This window comes from Rhyacophila brunnea, unplaced genomic scaffold (assembly GCF_057557595.1).
Source record: "Rhyacophila brunnea isolate RB1 unplaced genomic scaffold, BYU_Rbru_1.0 scaffold_11, whole genome shotgun sequence".
Classification (NCBI taxonomy): Eukaryota; Metazoa; Arthropoda; class Insecta; order Trichoptera; family Rhyacophilidae; genus Rhyacophila; species Rhyacophila brunnea.
Window position 1 is genome coordinate 31,368,616 of NW_028232763.1, and position 23,532 is coordinate 31,392,147.

The 23,532-nt window shown below is 31.7% G+C and overlaps 1 protein-coding gene across 1 annotated transcript in view; it reads left to right on the forward strand.

The window, feature by feature from the left end:
• ds (dachsous cadherin-related 1) overlaps nt 1-23,532 on the forward strand; it is a 114,337-nt gene that overhangs the window by 27,020 nt on the left and 63,785 nt on the right. Inside the window, exons 3-5 of the mRNA XM_085960492.1 lie at nt 19,526-19,704; nt 21,067-21,299; nt 22,887-23,073. Coding sequence (XP_085816618.1) covers nt 19,526-19,704; nt 21,067-21,299; nt 22,887-23,073 — 599 coding nt within the window. The remainder of the gene's footprint in view (nt 1-19,525; nt 19,705-21,066; nt 21,300-22,886; nt 23,074-23,532) is intronic.

Genomic DNA, 23,532 nt, shown 5'->3' on the forward strand with positions numbered 1-23,532 from the left:
TAAATTGTTTAAATTATCCAACATAGAATATATAATTACTAAAACAATATAATATATTATAAGAAATGTTGCTTTTACAAAATATTGTTTCGATTAATATTACAATGACTGTCAGTAATAAATGCAATTACGAGTATAAGTAAATTCAACACAATTAATTCGTATTCATTAAATAAAAATTGTAAATAACATATAGCAGTTATTATAAATAGTACTTTATGACATTTTACTGGAAGAGTTTTTCGCCATTTTCTAAAATTGTACGTCTATGCTTCGGATCAATTTAGGCCCACATAGTGATTTTATATTTGACTAGATAGACAAAATACAATATATTATTTGATTGAATTCAATAATTTGGTTGTCTTTCGTGGTCTCTTACACGCCATTGGTATTGAATCCACGATGGCAGGAGACGCCGGTCGTCAGCTCGTGGCACCGTAATAAATTCAGCCAACGAGACTCAAAACTGCACCAACAACGAAATGATGTCGCCCGGGATTGTGAGGCGGTTACTGATACATGACACATGCAAAAGTACCACGCGGACAATATTTTTCTAACAAACACTTTCATACTTTTACATAAATAATTTCGAGCCCTCAGAAACACACATAATATTAAAAATTACAGAACGGGGATAGAACCTGCATACATTGGATTACAGCCAACATATTTTACCAATTATTCTATTTGTACCATACCAAATTATGATGGAATTATCTTAAAGTTCTGATGTTTTGTTTTATCTTTACGTAACTCCTCATACATTTATTTTTACGAAGACAAGTGTTGTCGGTTATATTATATTATATTAACTGATTAACTGTTAAAACTAAGGATCAGTGTAGTAAAAATTGCAAAAAAGTATAATGTTATAAAACGTATACTCTAACTGTCAATAAAACGTATTATATAATACGCAATCCTAATTAAACATACACAATTTAGAAACACCTACTAGAAAAGAAAATTAAAAAAATATATAAGGCCAGACAGAACTCGAACTTGGATTCCGGTCGATGTGCTTTACCATTTGAGCCACCTGCATCATACTTAATTACGATGAAATTAACTAGTAGACATGCAACTGAAGCAATATTGGCGACTGGTTTTGTGATTCGAATCAAAGTAGGTACCAATAATAGGTACTTACCTTGATTATTAGCCAGCATCAGAAATCTCTTGAAAATTGAGTCATAACGTACGTGCACTTGCTAATAATTGAAAAAATTACATAAGTATATTTTTTTTTTCAAAAAAAAATCTATATTTCTGAGGTGTTTCCAAATTATGTTTGTTTAGTAAAGAATGTTGCATTCTCAAATCATATAAATTATTCGTTGAATAAAAAATATACTAAGTTTAATTATGTAGTCTTAAAACATTCGAGTCATTGTTATTATTTATATGTTGAATTAATTTAATTCGGCTATTTTCTAACCATGTAGATAATGAAGTCGTATACCCCGTTTATACGTGCATGGATTAACTGCTGACAGTATCTATTATCGCAGCCATAACAAGAAAATGCACGTGTATGCATGAATGAATCAAAAAAGCTCGAAAGCTTCTGAATTTGCATGCGACAGTTGAGATTTTTTCGATCTGCGCCTGGGCAGTAGAACGATAATGGCGAACCTGCCGGCAAAAAACGAACTACACCCCGTAGAGACTCATTTTGAGGTTAACCGATTTTTACGACCTGTCAAACAGTACCTACCATAAAATGACAACATCGCGTCTCGCTTACTCTTGAAGAATGCGATTGGAGAGACAGTCAGCACTTTTACGTGTAAACAGTTATTGTCACGATAGTTTAAAATACTCAATATCGGTGTAAATAAATCCATGTACGTGTACAGGTGCTATCAATTTAGTAAAGCAGAATTAATTGATTGTATTATGGAGTAAGCAATCAAAGCTGTTTTCATACATACATAATAATTGGCTTATATGGAGCATAAAAAATAATACTAATTACTTCGCTTTTCAAACACTTTACCGCGAAATAATCATTTTTAAACGAAATAAAGGAGAGATGACAGGTTTTTTATGTCTTCATAACAACGAAGAAAACATTAAAAAATATTCTTTTAATGTCTTTATGATTTTTAATGATGTCGATCATTTTTTATAATTACATTGCACGAATAACAGTTCTTGATTTTTTTTATTAAATTTTATGTTCATCTGATTACACTTGATGAAAAATAATTTTATATAAGTACATTAATAATCGGCTGAATCTTCCAGCAACATTTTTTTTTCACTTTAATTGTATTAACTGTCAATTCTTTTTGGAAAAAAAGTATTATTAAAAATAATATAAGTATGTTAAATCACATCTCATTCCGAGTATTATAAAATATGTAGAATTGAATGTGATTGTCATAATTATTGTCTCGACAATTCAAAACGGACATCCCGCCTTTTTTACCGATTGTGAATGTGATATGGTTGATAGCTATTTCTTCTAGGTTATCTATCCATTAAATCCACATTTAAATTAGACATACACGTTATCAGATTTGTAATTATTAATCCTAATAATTATATGTGTAATATTAAAAAAAAACTCGCCACCCCTCATATCTTAATTTATAATACTTACATTCATTATAATTGTGTGAGATAAATTGATGCGTTAATAACTGGGTCATAATACTAATAAATTATTAAGAGCATACTTCAGTGAAACGGCAAATAATTTTCAACTATAGGTGCGACCAAATTTCGGACTCGCTGACAAACGGAGAGTGAAAGTCGAGCTGTGAACACGTCAATTTGTTTTGTGATGGCGACGGGGAAATTTATTCTTAAATCGTGTAAAGATGACTAAAAAACGATCCCCATTTATTTGAAAAAGAAAACATGTCAATGAATATATTATTATTATTACTAATAAAACAATAAACATAACATTAAATGGATGCATGTTGACATTTTAAGACAAATTTTGTTTTGTTCTGCACGCGTCGTTTGCACAATCTTCGCGTCGCGTAGTCACGAACGTTTTAGACCGTGCTCCAGCTGAAGTATAGCCTTAATGTTATATTTTGTTTAAAGTTTTATTTTACTAAAATTATTTGCTACCAAACCGTAGATAAAAACTATTTATTTTGTATAACAATTATTGTCGTTTATTGACTATTTTAGTACTAATATGAAATGTTGTCGATACCTATTTTATGTGCTTATTACAAAATGACTTACTTCACTACCCGTCATTGGTTTAATTACATTTACATTAACATTTGCTTTAAAAACATATAAGAATATTATTGACACAACATTTCGTCACTGTTCTGGCAGAAAACACTAATTCGAAAAAATGACATATTGAGTTAGTACCAAAATGTTCCTTATTTCAAGCTTTACCGTCTGGAAACCTTCTTAATAAATAAACAGTCTTTATTTTAAAGTCATCATTTTTACGATTACTTAATAAACTTACATGATAGACCATTATTTCAAACATTTTAACAACTTCAAAGTCAAATTACTCAAAACTAGTATTCTCCAGTTAGTGTGTTCTGCCAGAACAGAGACGATTTGTTGTGCAATTTATAATGTGCTTCAAAAACATATAAGAATATTATTGACACATACACCAAGACTAAACACAACTACCGAATACTATCGAAATTGTATGTATAGAGCACAGAATAGATAATAAATAGAATACCGATAGGCTATATACCAATGCAGTAAATTTTGGCGCAGGGTTTTGATTGTGTGCGTGTCCTACGGAAATGAACCACGCATTATAATAGACGTGCAATAGTGTGTGTAATACGCCAATATTAAATTAGCGTCAATGCATAAACCGAAAGCAGTTGTTAGTATTCGACGTATGAGGTATTCTTGAAAAGTGTTTAAATTTATCCCATATTATTCCTTACTCGAGATCGGTTGCCTGCTTCTCCTTACCCGTTAGGTGTTTCAGTTTCCATTATTTCTGAGTTCCCTGGGATAGAGTATTTCTTTCATTTAAACATCGATTGTTTAGTGATATTATTCTTAATGGGCATCAATGAAAGTAATTATTCATATTATTATAGTACCTAATAGAATACGTAATGTATATAATATATACTTTTTTTATATATTAATACAGTTTATATTATAAAGTAATATTAAAGTATATTATACTTATGTTAATCAACAGGAAATCCTACCAATTCAAATCATGATATGCGCGAAAATTAATAAAATGTCTACATTATACCTAATGCAATTACGTTCGATGTTCTCATATTATAATATTACGTTAAATGTTTTCAAATTAAAATGAAAATCGTGAGAATATTATCAATAAAAATAACTTATTATTGTTAATAATAATTAAATGTACGGAGCTTTATATTATAATGTGTAAATATATATTTGTTTCAAATAATATTGCAATTTTATTCGAATGGAATCAGTTTGCAATGTCGATTTTATTTTTATTGGTTTTAATATAACTGTGATTTGATCCTGATTTTTTTAAATTTTTTCATTAGTAAATTTCAAAAATACACAGTTTATATAGGTACATATTAATTTCATATTTTTTTCACATAAAATCGCATTGTCAATATTCACATTAGTCAAAGCGAATGTTTTTTTTTTAAATATGATTAAAATCGTTGATAATTAAGTATTATAATATAATATTATATAGCTGATAAGAATTTTATGTGGCCATAATTATTGTATTTATGATATTATAATATCATATGAATTTCGCACAATTATATATGACATTATAACTCAATATATTTATGTGTACCTTTAATGTTTCGTAAAATTTATAAAATTAGTGGCGTTCAATAACAAGTTGGCAATGTGCACCAAATCAATAAAAAAAGAATAATAAGAAACGTTTTTTCAGTGCGCTTGCATTTCATTATTGCTTGAATTCGTGCATGCGAAAATTAAACAGAAATATACAAATATACTCCGTGGCCCAAAGCAGAAATCACCAACCAGATAAAATTAAAAAACCAATACATGTTCCTTCAAATATTTTTCAAATTCACTAAATAAATAAAAATTACTATCGACTTCAAATAGGCTTTTATATTATGATAGGATTGAGAGATGTTTTAACTTTAATTTTATTATTATGAATGTGATAAGGGCTTTTTAGTTTTTATAGGCTTGTATAGTTTATTTATCTAGTTTTATGTTTTAAGATAGGGCAAATTATATATTTTGTTATACAACATAATATATAATATGTATAGTACTATTATGTATTTGAAATTTATTCAACCACTACTTATGTCAGTGGCGAAGGGTGGAGGTAGGCTGTTAAGATCCGCCATAGACAGTACACACTACAGTTTATCAGTTAATTAAACGATTTAACCATACATCATTTTAGATATTTTATAGATAGAAGAATATTTTTATCGATTATGCAGGCGTTAATGATTTTTTACAACTGACGTACACCATCTGTACTATGTATTCTTAATTCAATGAAAACAAATAAGTATGACTAAAAAAGTGTGCAGTATGTTTGTCGGATCGCCTATAGCATACCTAAACTATTATGGTTTGGTTAGGCAGGGCTTAATTGAATATTTAAAACTAACCAACACCATCTGCAAATTGTGTTCTTAGTTCAATAAAAACAAATAAGTATGACTGACAAAATTTAATATGCACTGTGTATGTCAAATCTTAACAGCCTACCTCTACTCCTCGCCACTGACTTATGTAGCTGTAGTTTTCATGGTATTTGATTTAAGTTTTGTACCATTTCATTTGAGTAATTTGTTGCTATCCCGTTTCGCCTTTCGGCATGTTCAGGCACTGTGCACACTGTATTCTGTACGTACCTGATTATAACAACGCGTATACAACAAAATATTAACATTTATATGTGTGTATGTATTATTTTCTTGAATAGTTTACTACCACTGAATTCAATATAGTATTCAAAGTAACTTTAGTAATGAGCATAGTGGTCCAATCGGCCGGTCACTTGCTACGTCATGCTCAATTTATATCTGCGACGAGGCGTAGAGCGGAATCGAGCAACTCAATGCTACGAAGCTGATGTCTACGCTACCCGCAATACTAACTATTAGTTAGGGGTGTTTGCAATTTTTGATATAACATTCATGCTATCGAGACTTCTATTGATGATATTGTTAACGTGTGAGAGGGTCTGAATGTAAATTATGAAAAAATGCAGCAGGAAAGGGTTGGGTTGTGCTATGTGCTGTTTTTTCCCTTTTCGGTTCTATATATTCATGCGAACAATCTTTTTAAAGCATGAACCTTATCAAGAGTATATTGAGAAGTCGTCTTATTGATGAAAATCTGGAATCGTGCCTAACATTAAAACAACAATATACAAACCTGACTTATCCAAACTTTCCAAAGAGATGCAACGCCATTGTTCACATTAAATGTTTTTAATTTTATTGATACTTTACTTACAATTTAATTTTTATCAATAAATAAGATCTAATTAAGTATGATATCAACTTTTATTTGGTGTACATATAGTTTAATTAAGACTTAAAACTTTAATTTAAGCTCATTAAGTTTATAAACAGTGTAGGTGCCTACTTATATAATTAAAGTTTAAAAAAATTGACTCTCAAAAGAAATCTCAATCGTGTACTGTTGATATTTGGCTCTGTTGGCTAATGAGTTTGCCGACCACTGCCCTAGACGGCCTAGAAAGTTGTACCAATTGCCACAGGTTTTCCAGTCACTTCAGGCCTCATGGGTTCTGACGAAGAGGAAAAATTTACACTCTCCTAAATAATTTGTATTTTTTCCATTCGTGGGGGGGATCTGAAGTCGATGATTACATTTTTATGTATATAAGTTACTTATGTATTTAATACTTCTTATCAATCCATTTTATCGTATTCCTTGATGATTTCAATTTCAACTCGATTCAATTACTATTTCCATTATATGTATGTATGACTAATAGAATTGTATCGTTCATACTTCACTCATTCGAACTCTAAGAGTAGAATATATCTCTATTATACAATTATGATTCAAATAACCGAAAAACTCTATAAGAAGAAAATTCATGAACTAACAAAATGATTATTTAAAAATATTAATTCTAGTATTTGCTCGAATTCTAGGCGCGCGGTTTTCTAGCTGCGCCTCATCACATAATATTGTTGTTAGTTCGTTATTTTTGAGATATCGATTATTGTCGATATATAAAGTCTACTAATGTATCTACTTAGTTGATTAAATTTCAACAATATAGTTTATAAGCTGTGTAATCATCACTATAACCGAACAAACGGACTGGCAGATAGTTACTCCAATTTTATTATTAGTATAGAAAATAAATAATTATTCGATTCCATAATAAAGAAATTATTTTTAATTTTTGGTGCCAATACTGATATTAATAACATTAAAACCAATATTTTCTTTTAACATAGCATTCCTAGTGTAAGTTCTGCAACCGCGGCGGTCTGGGCCTGTCTGGACACCCTCATTGTCTTGTCCATTCGTTCGGCCGGCGCAACAGCATCTTTGCATCCTCCGAAGCTATACTCCCATTGTGGCTTTTTTCTGTTTATTGGTGACTTTTTTCGTCGTTTGTGTTACAGGATTTGCAGTTGTTTTGCCTTTATTAGTAAACATTAAAGCTGCATTTTCATGCGTCAATTGGTTCCGCATCGAACATTTAAGGACAACATAACTATCCGCATAGCAGAATACTGATTTTTCTTCTTGATTTATAGCACCTGTACACGTGCATGGATGTATCGCCATAATAACTGCTTACACTTAAAAGTGCTGACTGTCTCTCCAATCTAATTTTTCAAACCTAAGCGAGATACGATGTTGTCATTGTATGGTTCGGACAGGTTCGTAGATAATCGATACATATCAAAATATTCTGTGCGGTGTAGTTCGTATTTCTTCCGTCAGCTTCCCCACTATAGTTACATGTAAATTGTACGTAAAACATTTAACCGTGGCACAGTTCGCCATGAGCTTTCTTATCGAAAAGAGATGACCGTATGCTATACGGTCTCCAATTTTATTAGATTCAATATTAACGTTAATTCAATTTTACATCCAATTTTGGCAAAATTCATGAATTCAAGAATGAAAACCTAACCTTACCTAATCTAACCTAAGAGATTATTCAGTATATTGGTTATTTTCAAAATTTGTTTGGTGCTGCTTTCCTGTAAATTCAAAACCGACCAGAACCATATTTTATTTAAACATGAATTTCAAGCCTTTGATTTTTTTTAAACAGAAGCCTTTTCCATAGTACAACCCTATTGTCATAGTATAATAATGCATTTTATTGTAAAACTTTCTATTAGTATAGGTAGATGAATTTCATTTCATAATTTTTACACCGATAATACGATTTTAAATAAACAAATTGTATTGTACCAGTTGAAGAGTGTATGCAGATTTACTCGGCCAGTAATCGTCTTATTACGAAGCGCATCGAGTGCGTGGTCATATTATTTATAAATAGACCATTGAGGATTGCTCTCATTAAATGTTTTCCCTTGAGCCAATTATTTACCCCATTTGATTTATACATATATACGCAAATACTCGCAGGCAATCGTTATGCCAAGGAAATGTGGGTGTTGAAATAACAAAGCATTTTCTTTCTTGCCCGACCCCTAATGAGCTCTAGATTCTTTGACATACCGAACGCACCTGAATTATAATTTATATCACCAGGTTAAACATTTAATGAATGCGCACATTGTTTATATATATTACATTATAATCGTTATAAACACATTGAAGAGTATTAACATCACAAAAAAAAATATAAACATGTCAATTGTTGATAGTATTGTTGTTTTAATTTAATAAAACGCATTTTTTTGTAGTACTTATTCCACTTTTAATCAATAGATTAGGACCGGTTTCGTCCGCCTCAGAGGAACATTTTCAAGTTATTAGTTGAAAATGTCCCTCTGAGGCGGACGAAACCGGTCCTAATCTATTGATTAAAAGTGGAATAAGTACTATAAAAAAAATTGCGTTTTATTAAATTAAAACAACAATACAATGCAGTTCCACCATGAATTGACAGTTAACAAAATAAAAGAAATTGTTGATAGACAATAAAATAAGAGAATTTATTATTTAACTTACCTAATCAAAGGAAATTTAATAACATATTATAATATCAGACAGTGGTGAAGGGTAGAGATAGACTGTTAAGGTCCGACATAAATAGTGCACACTAAACTTTGTAGGTCAAACGTATTTTTTTTTCATTAAACGAATACTATAATCTGTAGATAGTGTTTGTTTGTTTTTAAAATTCAGTTAAGTCCTGTGTAATCAGAACCAGAGTAGATATTGGTCAAAAAAATATTCGTGTATCCACAAAATGTCTTAAAAGATGCCATTAACCTATACATAATATTAAATAGTTTATAGATAGTAAGTAGACTACGATGGTCATGTTATGTAAAAAAAATGAACAGTCCTCAAACGCTAACGGAAATCATGGATACCAGACAGGACGGTCGGAGGTCGACAGACCGTTGGTTGAACGGTGTCAACAAATATTCCAAAGCGGCCAGTGTCTGGATGACACTGCCCTAGGATAGGGTTAAATGTAGGAAGTCCTTGAGGGAGGCTAGAACCCGCCATGAGTTATTGGGCCACTTACGATGGCAATATTTAATCCCTTTCAAGTAATCCTGAAAAAATAAAATATTATTGTTCTATTCTAAAATTTAAATATGTTATTAATAACAAACCAACGTTATCTTTAAACTAAACGTTTTTTTAATATGTTATATAACAAAACGTACCTTTATTGCCAAAGAACATATAAGAAGAATTCCCGATTCGATCATTTTTGATCCAGGGAGTATCAAAATATTGAGAGGGATTCCCGGATCGTAAACCCTAATGCTGAATTCTTTATTTCTACAAAAAAAAAAACTAGTTACTAAACGTTTTGTAGAGTTTGCATAAATTATATACTTACATTATTCTATATTTACAGCTTCTTCAAAGTTTTTTTTTACCAAAAAGTATACAGGTATATAATTACAAACACTCGCATTGCATTAATTATGTACTACGCTTTTTCATCTTTAAATAGTATTGATTATTTTATACTACATTATAGATACCGCACAAAGATATTAAAAACTTCTTATAGACAGACCCATGTAGGGCGGTCTCTGTACCTAGTAGCTTTTTGCGTTTATTTTCGCGGCCATTTCAAAACTGGTTACTGATATAGAATAATAAAAACGCGAACTATGCGTTGATTGCATACCTTATTTAATATGAAGAACACTCTCACAGAATGTAAACCTATTAGTTGCAGGGAATGTAATTCAAAAACGTATTCAGTGTTTGGACGGGCGCGGACATTCCCAATAATATTAAAATTCAATATTTTCACTCATAATTTCATAATTTCTAAAACCCCAAGTAGTGTTGTTTAAAAACATATAATATATAGTCTTTATTAATTGTATTTATTTACTCGTTTGCAAATGGCGAACACAGTTGGGTCAACTAAATAGCAATATATTCATTATTAGTGCTAAACTTCATAATAATTATAAGTATGACAACAGGGAATGGGACAACTGGGCAACAGAACAGGACAATTGGGCGCGCACTGTCGAATAAAATAAATATACGTTCGTTACGATTTTATACAGAAAGACGAAGAATTTTAATCAGTTTCTATCTAATACGTAGTAGTTTTAATTCTGTTTGCACTTAACATAATGCTTTTTATTGCGGATTGAGGCTTTATATAAAAATGAAAGAACTCTCTTTTCGTTGGAACTTAAACATTGAATCATTATTTACGTGTGCTTATTTAAATTCTCGCCAAGTATTAAATAATAATATAATAATTTAAATATAAATAATAATATTAAATGGTATATATTTTTAAGTACTTATAATTGACGAACGTCAATTTATTTTCGAATTCCATTCGATTGCTTGGCGCCCAGTTGTCCCGGCGCCTAATCGTCCTAGACCCTGACAACACCATTATAAGTATTATCTTGATTTTTTTACTGTTATCAAGTCAAAATCAAGTGGAAAACAAGCAGAATTCAAGCTTATAATAATAAACATATTGGAAGTTTCGTTTCACACAATAATTATTTGTCTGCAGTCATAGATGATTAATTTAATAGTTTATACTTTCTGTTTGCTCAGTGCTGCTTTTTATGTGACCAAAATGTAGTGTGACTTACTATTTATTTGTGAAAAATAAAATACGTCTAGTGAATTTTTTTAATTTTGGTTATAATATTACATAAAAATGGAATAATAAGTTTATATATTAATAATTAATTTGTAAATAAGTTACTACAACACACGTACAAGAAAATATAACAGCAAATGCTCCATAATTGTATTATTTTTTAAATTATTTTTCATCGAGAATTCAGTAGAAATAATTTAGCTAAAAATGACAGTATGGCGTGAGAAAGGATTTAACGCATATAAGATATAAACATAGATCTGAAAATCTTTACTATTTTAATACATAATGATTTTTTCATTATTTATATAAAAAATAGGGTAATTAATTTAAAATTACGCATAATTTACCAATAAACTTGTTGAGAACATTCTGAATACTACATAACCGGTAAGACTTATTCAAAAGATGTACAAACTGCAATAATGCTGCCAACGTAGTCTTCGAGATGTTCTTAGTACTTATGAATAAGTCAGGGATCTCCCAGTGGACGATCTATATCTCTAAAACCTTACCCATGCTTGTATTTTTGAATAAGTCTACTTTCTACCTTCCGTATAAATGCTTATCCGATCACTCATAAATAATAATTGAATATTTGTTATACGAGTAGTATGTGACATTTGTTTTTATTTTTATACTATCTTTGTATTGTACAATAATTAATATAAGTATATTATTTATTATTCCCAAACAAAATTAATATCCAAGGTTCAAACCGAATTTTAGTTTTAAAAAAACTCAGTTCAAAAAATAGAGGGCTAGTTTTGAACTAGGTATGTACTTGTATATTGTACTGGGGTGGCGAATCTATATTATTAGGTATAGTAATATTAATGTATGGACAACAATATAGTCAGACATGTAAAATAATTTTGGCTTACCATTGCTTTCACTTATCAGACCAAAAAAATTGTAACTTCGTAATGCATCAACTTTTCTGGACGTCTTGACATCTTAACACGGATATTATTATTAACAATCTAATATTATTTAAAAAAAAACACTTTTTAACAACTTTGATATAATGATTACTTAAAATGTTAGCCACCTAATGATTTATCATAATAGTTCAGTAATTACATACCCAGACTGATTCACAAGCTTATTCAAAAACTATTACGTAGTCACTGCGACATTTTGTAAAATGAATAGGTATTATAATTATGACGTTAAAACAAATTGCGTATTGACTTATTAACTTTATTTTCCGACCATATAGACCTAACCACAGAGTTGAGGTTTGTATTAACAGATTTAGTTTTTACGATAAATGGATGTCAGCCACTTGCTCAACCTATTAGGTCCAAACTCTGACTCATGCGCAAATTGAAAAACAATATGTGTACTTGCCAGACACAGGATTCGAAACAGGGACCCACGACGCTATAGGCCCGCGCGGCCATCGTGGGTGTAGAAAGAACTTTATTTCGCTAGAAATATTTAACTTTAAAAAATCTGTCATCGGATTGTAGAACCTGTGAATAACATATCGATACATGAGAGGAGCATAGTGGGATAAGTCAAAAATACTAGTTTCGAGGTAATTGAATTTAATGTTTGTGTCATACATATGAAATGGTCAACTATATGTTTATTTTATTTGCGGTTTATAATAGATAATAATGGTAGGATATTAATTGATATATGTAGTTATTCCACTTTTGCTTTGATGTTGCGTTGATGATAACAATTTTAATAAATGAAACAGTGACATTTTTTTTCTTTTAAATGGGGTGATAATATTTTTTTTAAATCTCAGTAATTCATTGTGTATATATGCATGTATAGCTTTCAGCAATCGATTGGCATACTAACCTCAAAATCGATTTTTATAACTTTATCTCACAGATAGCGATATTATTAATATTAATACTATCGACCGAAGGTACTTGATGGAATTTGAATTTAAATTCTAATGGATTCAAGCTCTGTACTATTCCATTTAAGTCGTTTTTTGCAACCCGGGTTTCGCCTTTCGGCATCTTCAGGCGCCGTGTACATTATTTTTCTTAGAATTGACGATTTACACTTCTTGAATGTAGTATTTTTATTGTTCATAAAGAATAATGATCTATTATTATGTTTTGACGATTTATTATAATATATGTATTGTTAATAATAAGATAGGGTTTTTACTAATTAGGCTTTTTACTGACACTTCAACTATTCATAATTTGTTTATTGTATTTTTGTGACCTTTGACTTGATAGGTAGGTAATGGAGTTTTTACCTATTTTATTGTATTGATTTATTATATAAGCTAGAGTAAAGAGAGTTCGTTGTCAGTGTGTGTTTACCTTTGGTGAGTGTACACGACGCCTGAAGATGCCGAAAGGCGACACCCGGGTCGCAAAAACGACTTAAATGGAATAGTACAGAGCTTGAATCCATTAGCGATATTATTCTTTAAAAGTGTATAACAGCCAATATTTTGTTTTTATTTTAATCAATTCGTATTTAAATGTTGTGAGAGATAATCTAAAATCTTCTACGTCCTTGCTTACCTTAACAAACTAGTTATAAGTATATACGTTTTAAATACAGTAGGTATTACATGGATGATTTCATTACCGTTTACATTGAAAGGTTCTACATTTCTGTGAATCGTCCCATCAATTCACATCGGCCGTTTACTTTACTCTGCCAGTTTTAATTGAATCCGATCAAACGCGAGCTGCCAATACAACTTGCAGGCACGATAATCTCATTCGACACTTAATAGACAAAATTGCGTTGAGTTTTATGCAAATCCTCGCAAAGGATCGTTTATCGGGTAACCGATATTCGATGCCTTCAGCGTATTAAGGTAAATGAGGTCGCAAATATTGATTCGTATCGATCGTGAATGTTCACTGGACTTGTTAGGCAAAAGGACTATCGTGTTTATCGATCGACCTTTATTAATATTAATTATAATATATCCTTTGCTCAGTTTTCATATTAACAATAATATACATACTTTATAACATTTTGACAAAATATACTGTGTTATTGAAGTAGTGCTAAAACCTATTCGAAGATATCCTTACTATGACAATGTATCGATTTAATAATCTTAATTATAGTAAGTCACAATAACTTAATTTTATTACTTACAAATATATACACAGTGGCGGGCTTAATACCCGTTTGAGACCCTCAACAATAAATAATAAAATATAAACCATAATATTGAGTTAATTAATTTTGTATTCAACGAATAATTCATAAGATTTAAGAATGTCACATTCTTATTATTCAACATACATCATTTTGAAAACACTTCTGAGAAAATAATATTAATCATAATCATAAATATAATATCGCAATTAAGTATGACGCCTATAGCATAGTGGTATATGTGTAAGAGTGCAAAACTCGAGAGATGGATTCGATTCCTGCTGGGTGTCTAATTTTTTTCTATTGGTTATAATACATTACAGGGATTTTGTTATGGTTTTGGTACTACTTTATAGGTCTCTCAATTTATGAGAAATGCGCATCTTTATAAAATTTTGGTGTAATTTAATAAGTGTATAACCGGTTTGAACTGTTTCATGGTCCCCTTTAAAATCTTCTGACGAATCAATTGCGTCATATGCATCATAAAAAATGCTACTGCATATTATCTTGGTTTAAAAATGTTGCCTATCACTGCTCTGTGTATAACCGCATAGGCATGTGAAAATGTATGTAGGTTAATGAGAAGGAAATAAAGTTCATATTATCGGTATTTTATTGGTATTTGAATGGCAGTAAATAATCAAACAGAGTGATTTATCACAAGCCGGCGATATTATAAAATGAAAATTCGATAAAAGCTCGCGAAAGCTACCCGAATAGAATTCCGTTTCATATAAACGATTAAACATACAGTCGAGACAAAGCGAAACAAACCGAGTCTATCGATGAATGCCGTCAAGATTTATGAGCCTGGTCGCAGGTGCATATTTCACAAACGTCTTTTCATAAAGACATTTGTTATGCAATTAAAACGGATAAAGTAAATCAACGCGAACGGCGAAATGGACGCGCGTGGGCAATATTGTCTTTTGTTTCGCAAGCATTAATTAATGTCGTTTCGAAAAATACTCTTTTTTTTTATTTTGCCTCAAGATGGCGAACAACACTCAGAATGATAATATTTAGCGAGTTGATAATTTACCGCTGCATTGTTCAAATCGGAAAAATGTCTTAATTATTCAAAATCATATTATGTGCGTCTACCTACGTCAAGCATTTGAATTTCTCCTTTACAACAATGACACGATACGAGTAGGAATGATATTTTAGGCAGTTAAAGTGAGTAGCCCTTTTGCCTTTTCATGGCAGTAGATTCAGTGTTTGTCGATAATTTTAAAAACTTAATTAAAATATTTTAACAAAAATCTTTTTATATGTTAACGAATAACATTTTTCTTTAGTTGTAATCAAACAATTGTCCAAAAACATCTTTAAGTATTTCAAAACAAATATACCAAACTGTGTCACGGTAAGAGATATTGTCATCAAGCGCTACGGTATATATTAATAAAAATATTCTATTAATAAGAAGGTAAAGGTGGAAATAATAGGGTCTAATATAATAAATGATGATTTGTGACGAAGAGGGGTTGAATTAATACGACGTAATAAAACCAACAAAAGATAAATACATTTTGTTTTTATCAATAAAATATTATAACAGTTGGTCTACTAATACATTATTCTAAAATCAAAAATCGTTTAATAAAAATTGTGTTTTTTGATAAATATAGAAGTTAAAATATAAAAAAGGTAAAAGGAAAAATTATGACGTTTTAGTTAGTTAAGACTTTGATGATAATCCTCCCCCAATACGTTAATGCAGGTAGATATATGTGTATATATACAGTAAAAAGTGTATACAGTCTCAGCATGTAAAATATTTCTCTCTAAATCCTCCGACTCCAAGTGTAAATAGCCCAAAACAAAGACCTCTTTGGAATTATATATTTTTTCCGATGGTATTGACCAAAGAACAGACGAATAAGATAGAAATGTGAAAACTATCGTAATGAACAAAATTTTTGAAGCAAGCAAAACCCAAGAGACACAAAGCACACTGACTGTCATTATTTTACGTAACTTTAATGCATATTATAATACAGACATTAATATTAAAAATAACACATTTTTTATACTCAATAATCGTACCTTCTTATAAACCGTGTCTGGAAATTTGTACGTATGCAGTTTGCCTTATCACACTTCACCGTGAAATGTTATATCGGAAATATATGGTCGTATATTAAAGACCGTCCAGCCTCTTTGTGTCGTATAGTACTGAGATAAAATTCGTGTCTAAATAAAACACGGTTCTTGTCGGATTACAGGAAGCTAGCGGTTAAGTTAGGTTAGGTTAGGTTTTCATTCTTGAATTCATGAATTTTGCCAAAATCGGCTATGAAAATGGAAATCACCGTATAGTATACGGTCATCTCTTTCCGATAAGAAAGCTCATGGCGAACTGTGCTACGGTGAAATGTAATACGTACAATTTACATGTAACCCTTATAATCACACCCAGCACTTTTTATTATTTTTGAATTACCCGCTCAAAAATCAGATGATAGAAACTAAGAATCTACATTACATATTATTCCTTTTTTTTTAAATAATTTACACCGGTAATTTATAATATGTTATGATAAACAGTCGTAAATACTTTATGTTCGTGCAAAATTAAAGTAATAATAACAACAACGATAATAATTGTGCTTGAAGGTCTTCTACTGATTCCATTCCAGTTTGCACTTTCCTAAAGATTTACCGGCTACCATAAACTGCGCAAGATAACATTACTCTTACGTATTTATTTATTTAAATGATTTATTTTTACTAACAATTATTGACGCGAATAGTTCAAGATCTCTTTGTTATACGATGAGTACAGTACCTTACGTACACACAAAGTTATACCCTTTCATTAGAAGACCATTAAAATAATAGCATAACTGACTATCAATAAATAATATTAACTGTCAATAATTTCGAACATGTATATTATAATAAATAGCTAAAAAGTATCTACAGTTTTAATATTTTTGACTGATACTTCTCTACAAGGCAGTGTTCCTAACTCTACTATAATTAAAAATGTAAAATACAGTTTTGTAAGATTTCCGTATTTTACATTTTAATCATAGAGAGAGTACATAGAATTGTCAGATTTTTGGATTTAGAACTGAGAACGATTAGCTATTATAACCTTGCAATCTCTGTTTCAGTTTAGATCATCGCATCTTTGCGAATTAGGTTTCTTGGCGGTCATGAAAATTAAATGTAAACGATTGCAGATGGTTGATGAGGAGTTACGTGTTTATTTATCTAACTTGGAGTCGCGTTTTCATACAAAAAACAATTCTTTCTCAAGATCAATTTCATACTTCGCACACCTCTGAAGTGACAAACGGAAATGTGAATCCTCGTGCTTTAAAATAACCTTACCGCCGCGTTGTAGGCTCCTTGCACAGTAGGATAATAGTTTGACCTTTACTGTACCCAAAAGAAGGTCAAATTTAATATAATATGTTGAAGAATGATAATAAGAATTTGGTTTGCAAGTTTTGATAATGGATACCACAGATAACTTGATGTTGGTTATACCTGCTGTATGCAATGTGTACTCATTTAATCCTCCGATTATTTTTTGGGAATATCTTGTGTTATATTATTTATTTTCCACTGATGCACTGGAATAAAAACAACTAGTAGTATTAGTGTTATAAATCACAAGCGTTAAAGCCATCATTATTACTTATTCTCGATCTAAATAAATACAAATAACAGTTCATCATACGTCCATTATAATATAACAAATGTCAAAACACTCTACCATCTTATTCGTGCCGCCATCTTTCAATATGGAGACACATAAAACATTAATTTTCCCATGGCTACCAATTTAACAATACTAAAAACATTGCAAAATCACTATCAATTCTCGTAATAAAAAGTTTAGACGCGCTTTAGGTCTAACTATCACGCTAATCATTTAATTAAATGTGATGTTTCGATAATGACGTTAGTAACAAGATTAATTAACATTTTTTTTCTGACATGTAAACAGGGATAGGCTTTGTTATCTGGGCTTAAGTCAAAATCCCGAATGCGAAATAACAAAAAAAATCCACACTAAATAAAGGTAAACTGCAGTCAATTACAATGTCAATGACAATTTTGTAATACCTACTATTGAAAATAAACATATTATTTAACATAAATATTTATTCACAGACTTTTTAGTTTATGTAACTATTATGTTTCTAATGGATTAATTACTCTAAATTGTTTTAGATATCCAAGCGGTTATAATGTCAATAACATAAATTATAGTCATATTTCTGACCTATATAGTACCTATATAATATTATAAATTTTAGTAAGTGAAGTTTATTAATTCAGTTGGGACCACCGTCAGCAATAAGGCACACAGGAAACAAAAAATTAATGGGAACTGGCTTACCCTACTGGGTCTGGTATAACAGGCTAAATATCTCGAGTGTGGATAAATATGGGATAAACTTTAACACATGTTAAAGAATATGCTATTTTTAATAGTTTTGTACTTTAGTTAGTCACGTTAATGTAACGTGCTTTCAATCTTTGGGAACAGTTGACGCGGTTTTTTTACTTTGAGTTTATAGCGTTCAGGCCATAAACTACCCTACTTCAGAACATTGGTCCATGGCGATGGCTTTTACATTTATATTTATTAATCTGTTCTGTGGAGGCACATGATAAGAAGAGATAGTTTGATGAGCAACTAGACAACCATTTTTAATTAATTATTGTCCACCGAGTTTTACATTGTAATTCAATTTCAATTTCAATTTTAATTTATTTTTACATATTGTGGACATTACAAATTATAAGTTTAAGATGTTCACAACATGACATTTAGAAACAAAGAAATATTATTAAAATAGTATTATGTAATACTGTAATTATGCAATATTAAGTTATTCTACAGTATAAATGTGTAAATACAAAAAATATGAAGTACATAGGTACAAGGAAGTACACCGGATGAGTTAAGCAGACCCTATTTTAAGAATTTATAAAATAACGTCCACCTATACTCATTCTCACGTAGATGGAATATATCAACATCCGAAGCAATTTGGTTGAACAGAGTTCAGTGTTAAATGCATTTAACATATTATTATTATTGAAAGAAGAAACATCAGATGTTTTTTTCGGGATCGTGCTCTACGTGATATCAACATATTATTCTAAGTGTCACATTTCAATTTATCATATATTTTAATTAAAACTTTAATTCTATTCCAGGTGACCGTCAGCACGTCAAATACTCCATCTACTCCGGAGACCCTGAAGGTTACTTCAGTATCGACGCGGACTCCGGAGTGATCCACACAGCATCAAGCCTCGACCACGAAGTTAGACCGTCAGTTCTCCTCAACATCCAGGCGTCTAGCGGCAGTCCTCCTGCATACGGACACACTCAGGTTCGTCCACCCGTCCTAGTTCTTAGTACTACTATATTAATCATGCAATATGATTGCGATCGTAAATATGACTTTATATGGTTTGTCTACCAGTTATCATGACCCGACCATAATATTTATAGTATTTATAAAAGCAAACTAATAACATTTTAATATCTTTAAAGATACCATTCCAGTAGATAGTATTCATAAGTTATTAATTTTGCAACTCGAGTGTATATTTTAATACTTTCAAGTAGTTTCACCTTAATGTATTGTGGGTTTGTAGCGGAAAAGCATTAGCTGGGCCACTCATATAAGCTGGCTCGCACATCAAAACTCGTCTCGCATACAACGTGTCGAATACATCGATGTGACGTCATCATTATTCACAAAACATACGTTAACAAATGGAACTCCACAGATTGGTCGAATGCGACTGTTTAGTTTGAGAAAAACATCTGCTGTTGCAAGAAGACAAGACGCATACAAAAACTTACGAATTGGCCAATCCTACACCGCCTCGCCGATCGCCGCATCCAAAATATCTATACGTTTCGAAGATTACGTGCGACTGTCGCTAGGTAGATCTGCGCGGTCTTCATATGCAACAGCGGATCGCCGTTCTTGAAAGGTTTTATTTATGGCTGTGCGGCAGACGGGGCGAGTTTAGATGTGAGAGCCGGCTAACGTCTTCTCAACTGCAACGCGTCGACTATATCGATGTGATTTTGTTGGTATTCTCAAATCACATGTAATTTAAATGTATCTCAATACACAGATGGTATCGCAGGCAACAAACTTCCCTCGACATGGGGCGTAGGTTTAATACCAAAATTTCATATAGGCATATGTACAGGGCTGCTTTTTCATTAATTTCGACGAGCCGCGTGACGTCACTGTTCCGGCATAGCCTCGCCAAACATAAAAACAGACAAGAAATAATTCGTATGAATCACAGACGGATCGATAATTTAGAGACCAAAGCACTCACCCAGAAAGTGAAAGACGTGAATTCGAGCCCCATTTGGTTAACCTTTTTTTAGAATTATGTCTATATATTATGTTTTTGATATTTTTAAAAATTGTGTTTTTCTATAGGTAATAAAGAATCTAACATTCTTAAAAAAAATTTAACCGAAAGGTTATTCAGTATTTAATATGTTATATTTACACTGAATGGGTCTTGAATCCATAACCATTACTTTTCGGGCGCAGTGCGTTACCAATATACTCACTAATCATGAGAAAAATTCAAAACAATATGCAACTGAGGTGTTATTTCAAATTCCGTTAATATTGCCGACCATTTTTTATAATTTTGAATCAAGGTATTATTAAATATATTTATAATAACTCTAATCTCCTATTTTTCCCATCCAGGTGAACATAGTCGTGGACGATGTAAATGATAACGCTCCTGAATTCGAATCTGCCACCGTGAGGATATCAGTCGCCGAGAACTTGGAACTGGGAACTCCACTGTATGCTGCCCATGCCAGGGACCGGGATTCCGGCCCCAACGGAATCGTGCGGTACAAGTTGGCAGGACCAGCTGGATCAGCTGTTGGCCCTTTTGCTGTTGATCCGAACCTTGGACATATTACGCTTACAAGGTAAAAATAATGTAACTCATTAAAAAATACATGTTGAATTTAATTAACCCCGCGTGCGACAATTTTGAATTAATATTATTATGTTCAAATATGGGATATTTCTTCAATAAGATAATATCAAATATTATTTTATTTTTTACTTCTTATAATACAAATATAACTACAGCTTTCGTTGTTTATTTAAGTATAATCACGTAATAATGAATTCGTCGTTCTTTAAAAAATGCATATGCTATAGATAGCCAACTACCAACTTAAAAATCATAATAATTTACAAAATTCAATGTTGATCTCTTCTTATTCTTCTTCGATGGCGCTACAGCTCAAGTCGAGCCCTGGCCTCCTCAACCACCGTCCTCCAGCCGGAACGGTCCTCCGCACGTCTTTTTCAGTTCCTGATTTTTAGCAGCTGGTTGGCATCTTTTGTAATGTTATCACCTCATCGTGTGCGTGGCTTTCCCACTGGCCTTTCCCTTCCTGGGTTTTGTTCCAGGATCTTCTTCGGTATCCGTGACTGAGGCATGCGCTGGACATGGCCTGCTCAGTTTAACCTCTGGAGTTTTATGAAGGTGGAGAGTTTTGAATCTTGGTATAAGCGGTATAGTTCCGTGTTGTACCTAATTCTCCACTCCCCACAATCATTCATGGGTCCGTATATCTGCCTCAAGATCTTTCTCTCAAAGCAGTCCACCATTTCAGCTGCTTTCATATTTAGCGTCCATGACTCGCACTCGTATGCAACGACTATATTGTTGATGTTGATCTCATTCCATGTTATTTATTGTAAAATATCGTTATTCTTTCCAAAGTATTAAAGTCCAGTGGAGAAGGGTGTGTGTTTGAGGAACGCAGGCTGTGATAGGTAACTAAAAAGGCCATCCTAGAACAACCACGTTTACAGGACTTAAATTTGAATATTATTATTCCATCTTTAGTATTTTACTGATACAATTTACTGAACATAAAATATTATATTTTATTTTTAAACAAAGGTTTTTCACTAAAAACGACATCATTCACTAAAATAGATATTTAACAAAATAAAAGTGATGCCGACCTGCGAATCAAACTTACGTTAAAAAAAACTCTACGGCATCGTTAGTTGAACTTATTTTCTGGTAGGACATCCGGAGTTTTCCTATTGTGTTGCAAAATAACATGGCAGGTAAGCATTGTTATGAAAGCATTGCCTGTTTCATTCAATTAAGTAGACATTCATCCGATTTCAAGATCAAATACCATTAAAGTTGATCCCAAAATATTTGGATTATACCAAGCCTTTATTTGCTCGTGTTATTAGAAGATTCTATAGACTTGTACGCAGTATAATATATATATGTGTAAGTTTGTGAATCCTACATGAATATTTGAGACACTATGGCTCTGTTGATATATTGTTTACCTTTGAAATGAGACTTCGCCACTTACAGTCATACATATTGTACATTATGTATGTAATCACATATTATATAATATGAATATACGTAATATAGAGAAATGGGACAGAACCATATCCAGTAGTGGGCTCTGCTGTCAGAAAATTTATGTATATAGATTATTTAAAATATTATATTGTTCTTTCAACAGACATTTGGATTATGAAGCTGCCCAGCGTCATGCCTTGACGGTCATCGCATCTGACTCAGGAAGACCCCCTCTCAGCACCAACTTGACACTTCTGGTGGATGTGCAAGACGTGAATGATAATCCTCCAGTTTTCGAAAGACCAGAATATGCAGTCAACGTACTGGAATCTGCTCCTCTTGAATCTTTGGTAAGTACAATATTATTTTTCCATATATTATTTCTATTAGTATTGCCAAGCAGGTATCAACAAGTTCGTGTATCCTCGATAACAGACCGGGTCCCAGCAGTAGGTATCCTATCACCGCTGTGTGTTTCGTATAATTTCGTATTAGCCGAAGCCTGCCTTTTCGGAATTGAACAGCCATTGGTATGATTTTTAAAAATAATATTTAAAACAGAACCATGAAGTTTATATTACAAATTTGCAACTACCTCGGGTCATTAGACCGCCAAACTCTATCACTTGTATGTTTTCGGAATGCACCCAAAATGTAGATATCAATCATGTCATGGTATGAAGCGGACCCCCCTACCTATCAATAAGGTTAAAGGCAGTGTGACGCTTTTTTAATACCTACATCCACTTAAATTATGGAGTTATCGAGTACTGACAAACAATACCTAACAATTGCATTGCACAACGACG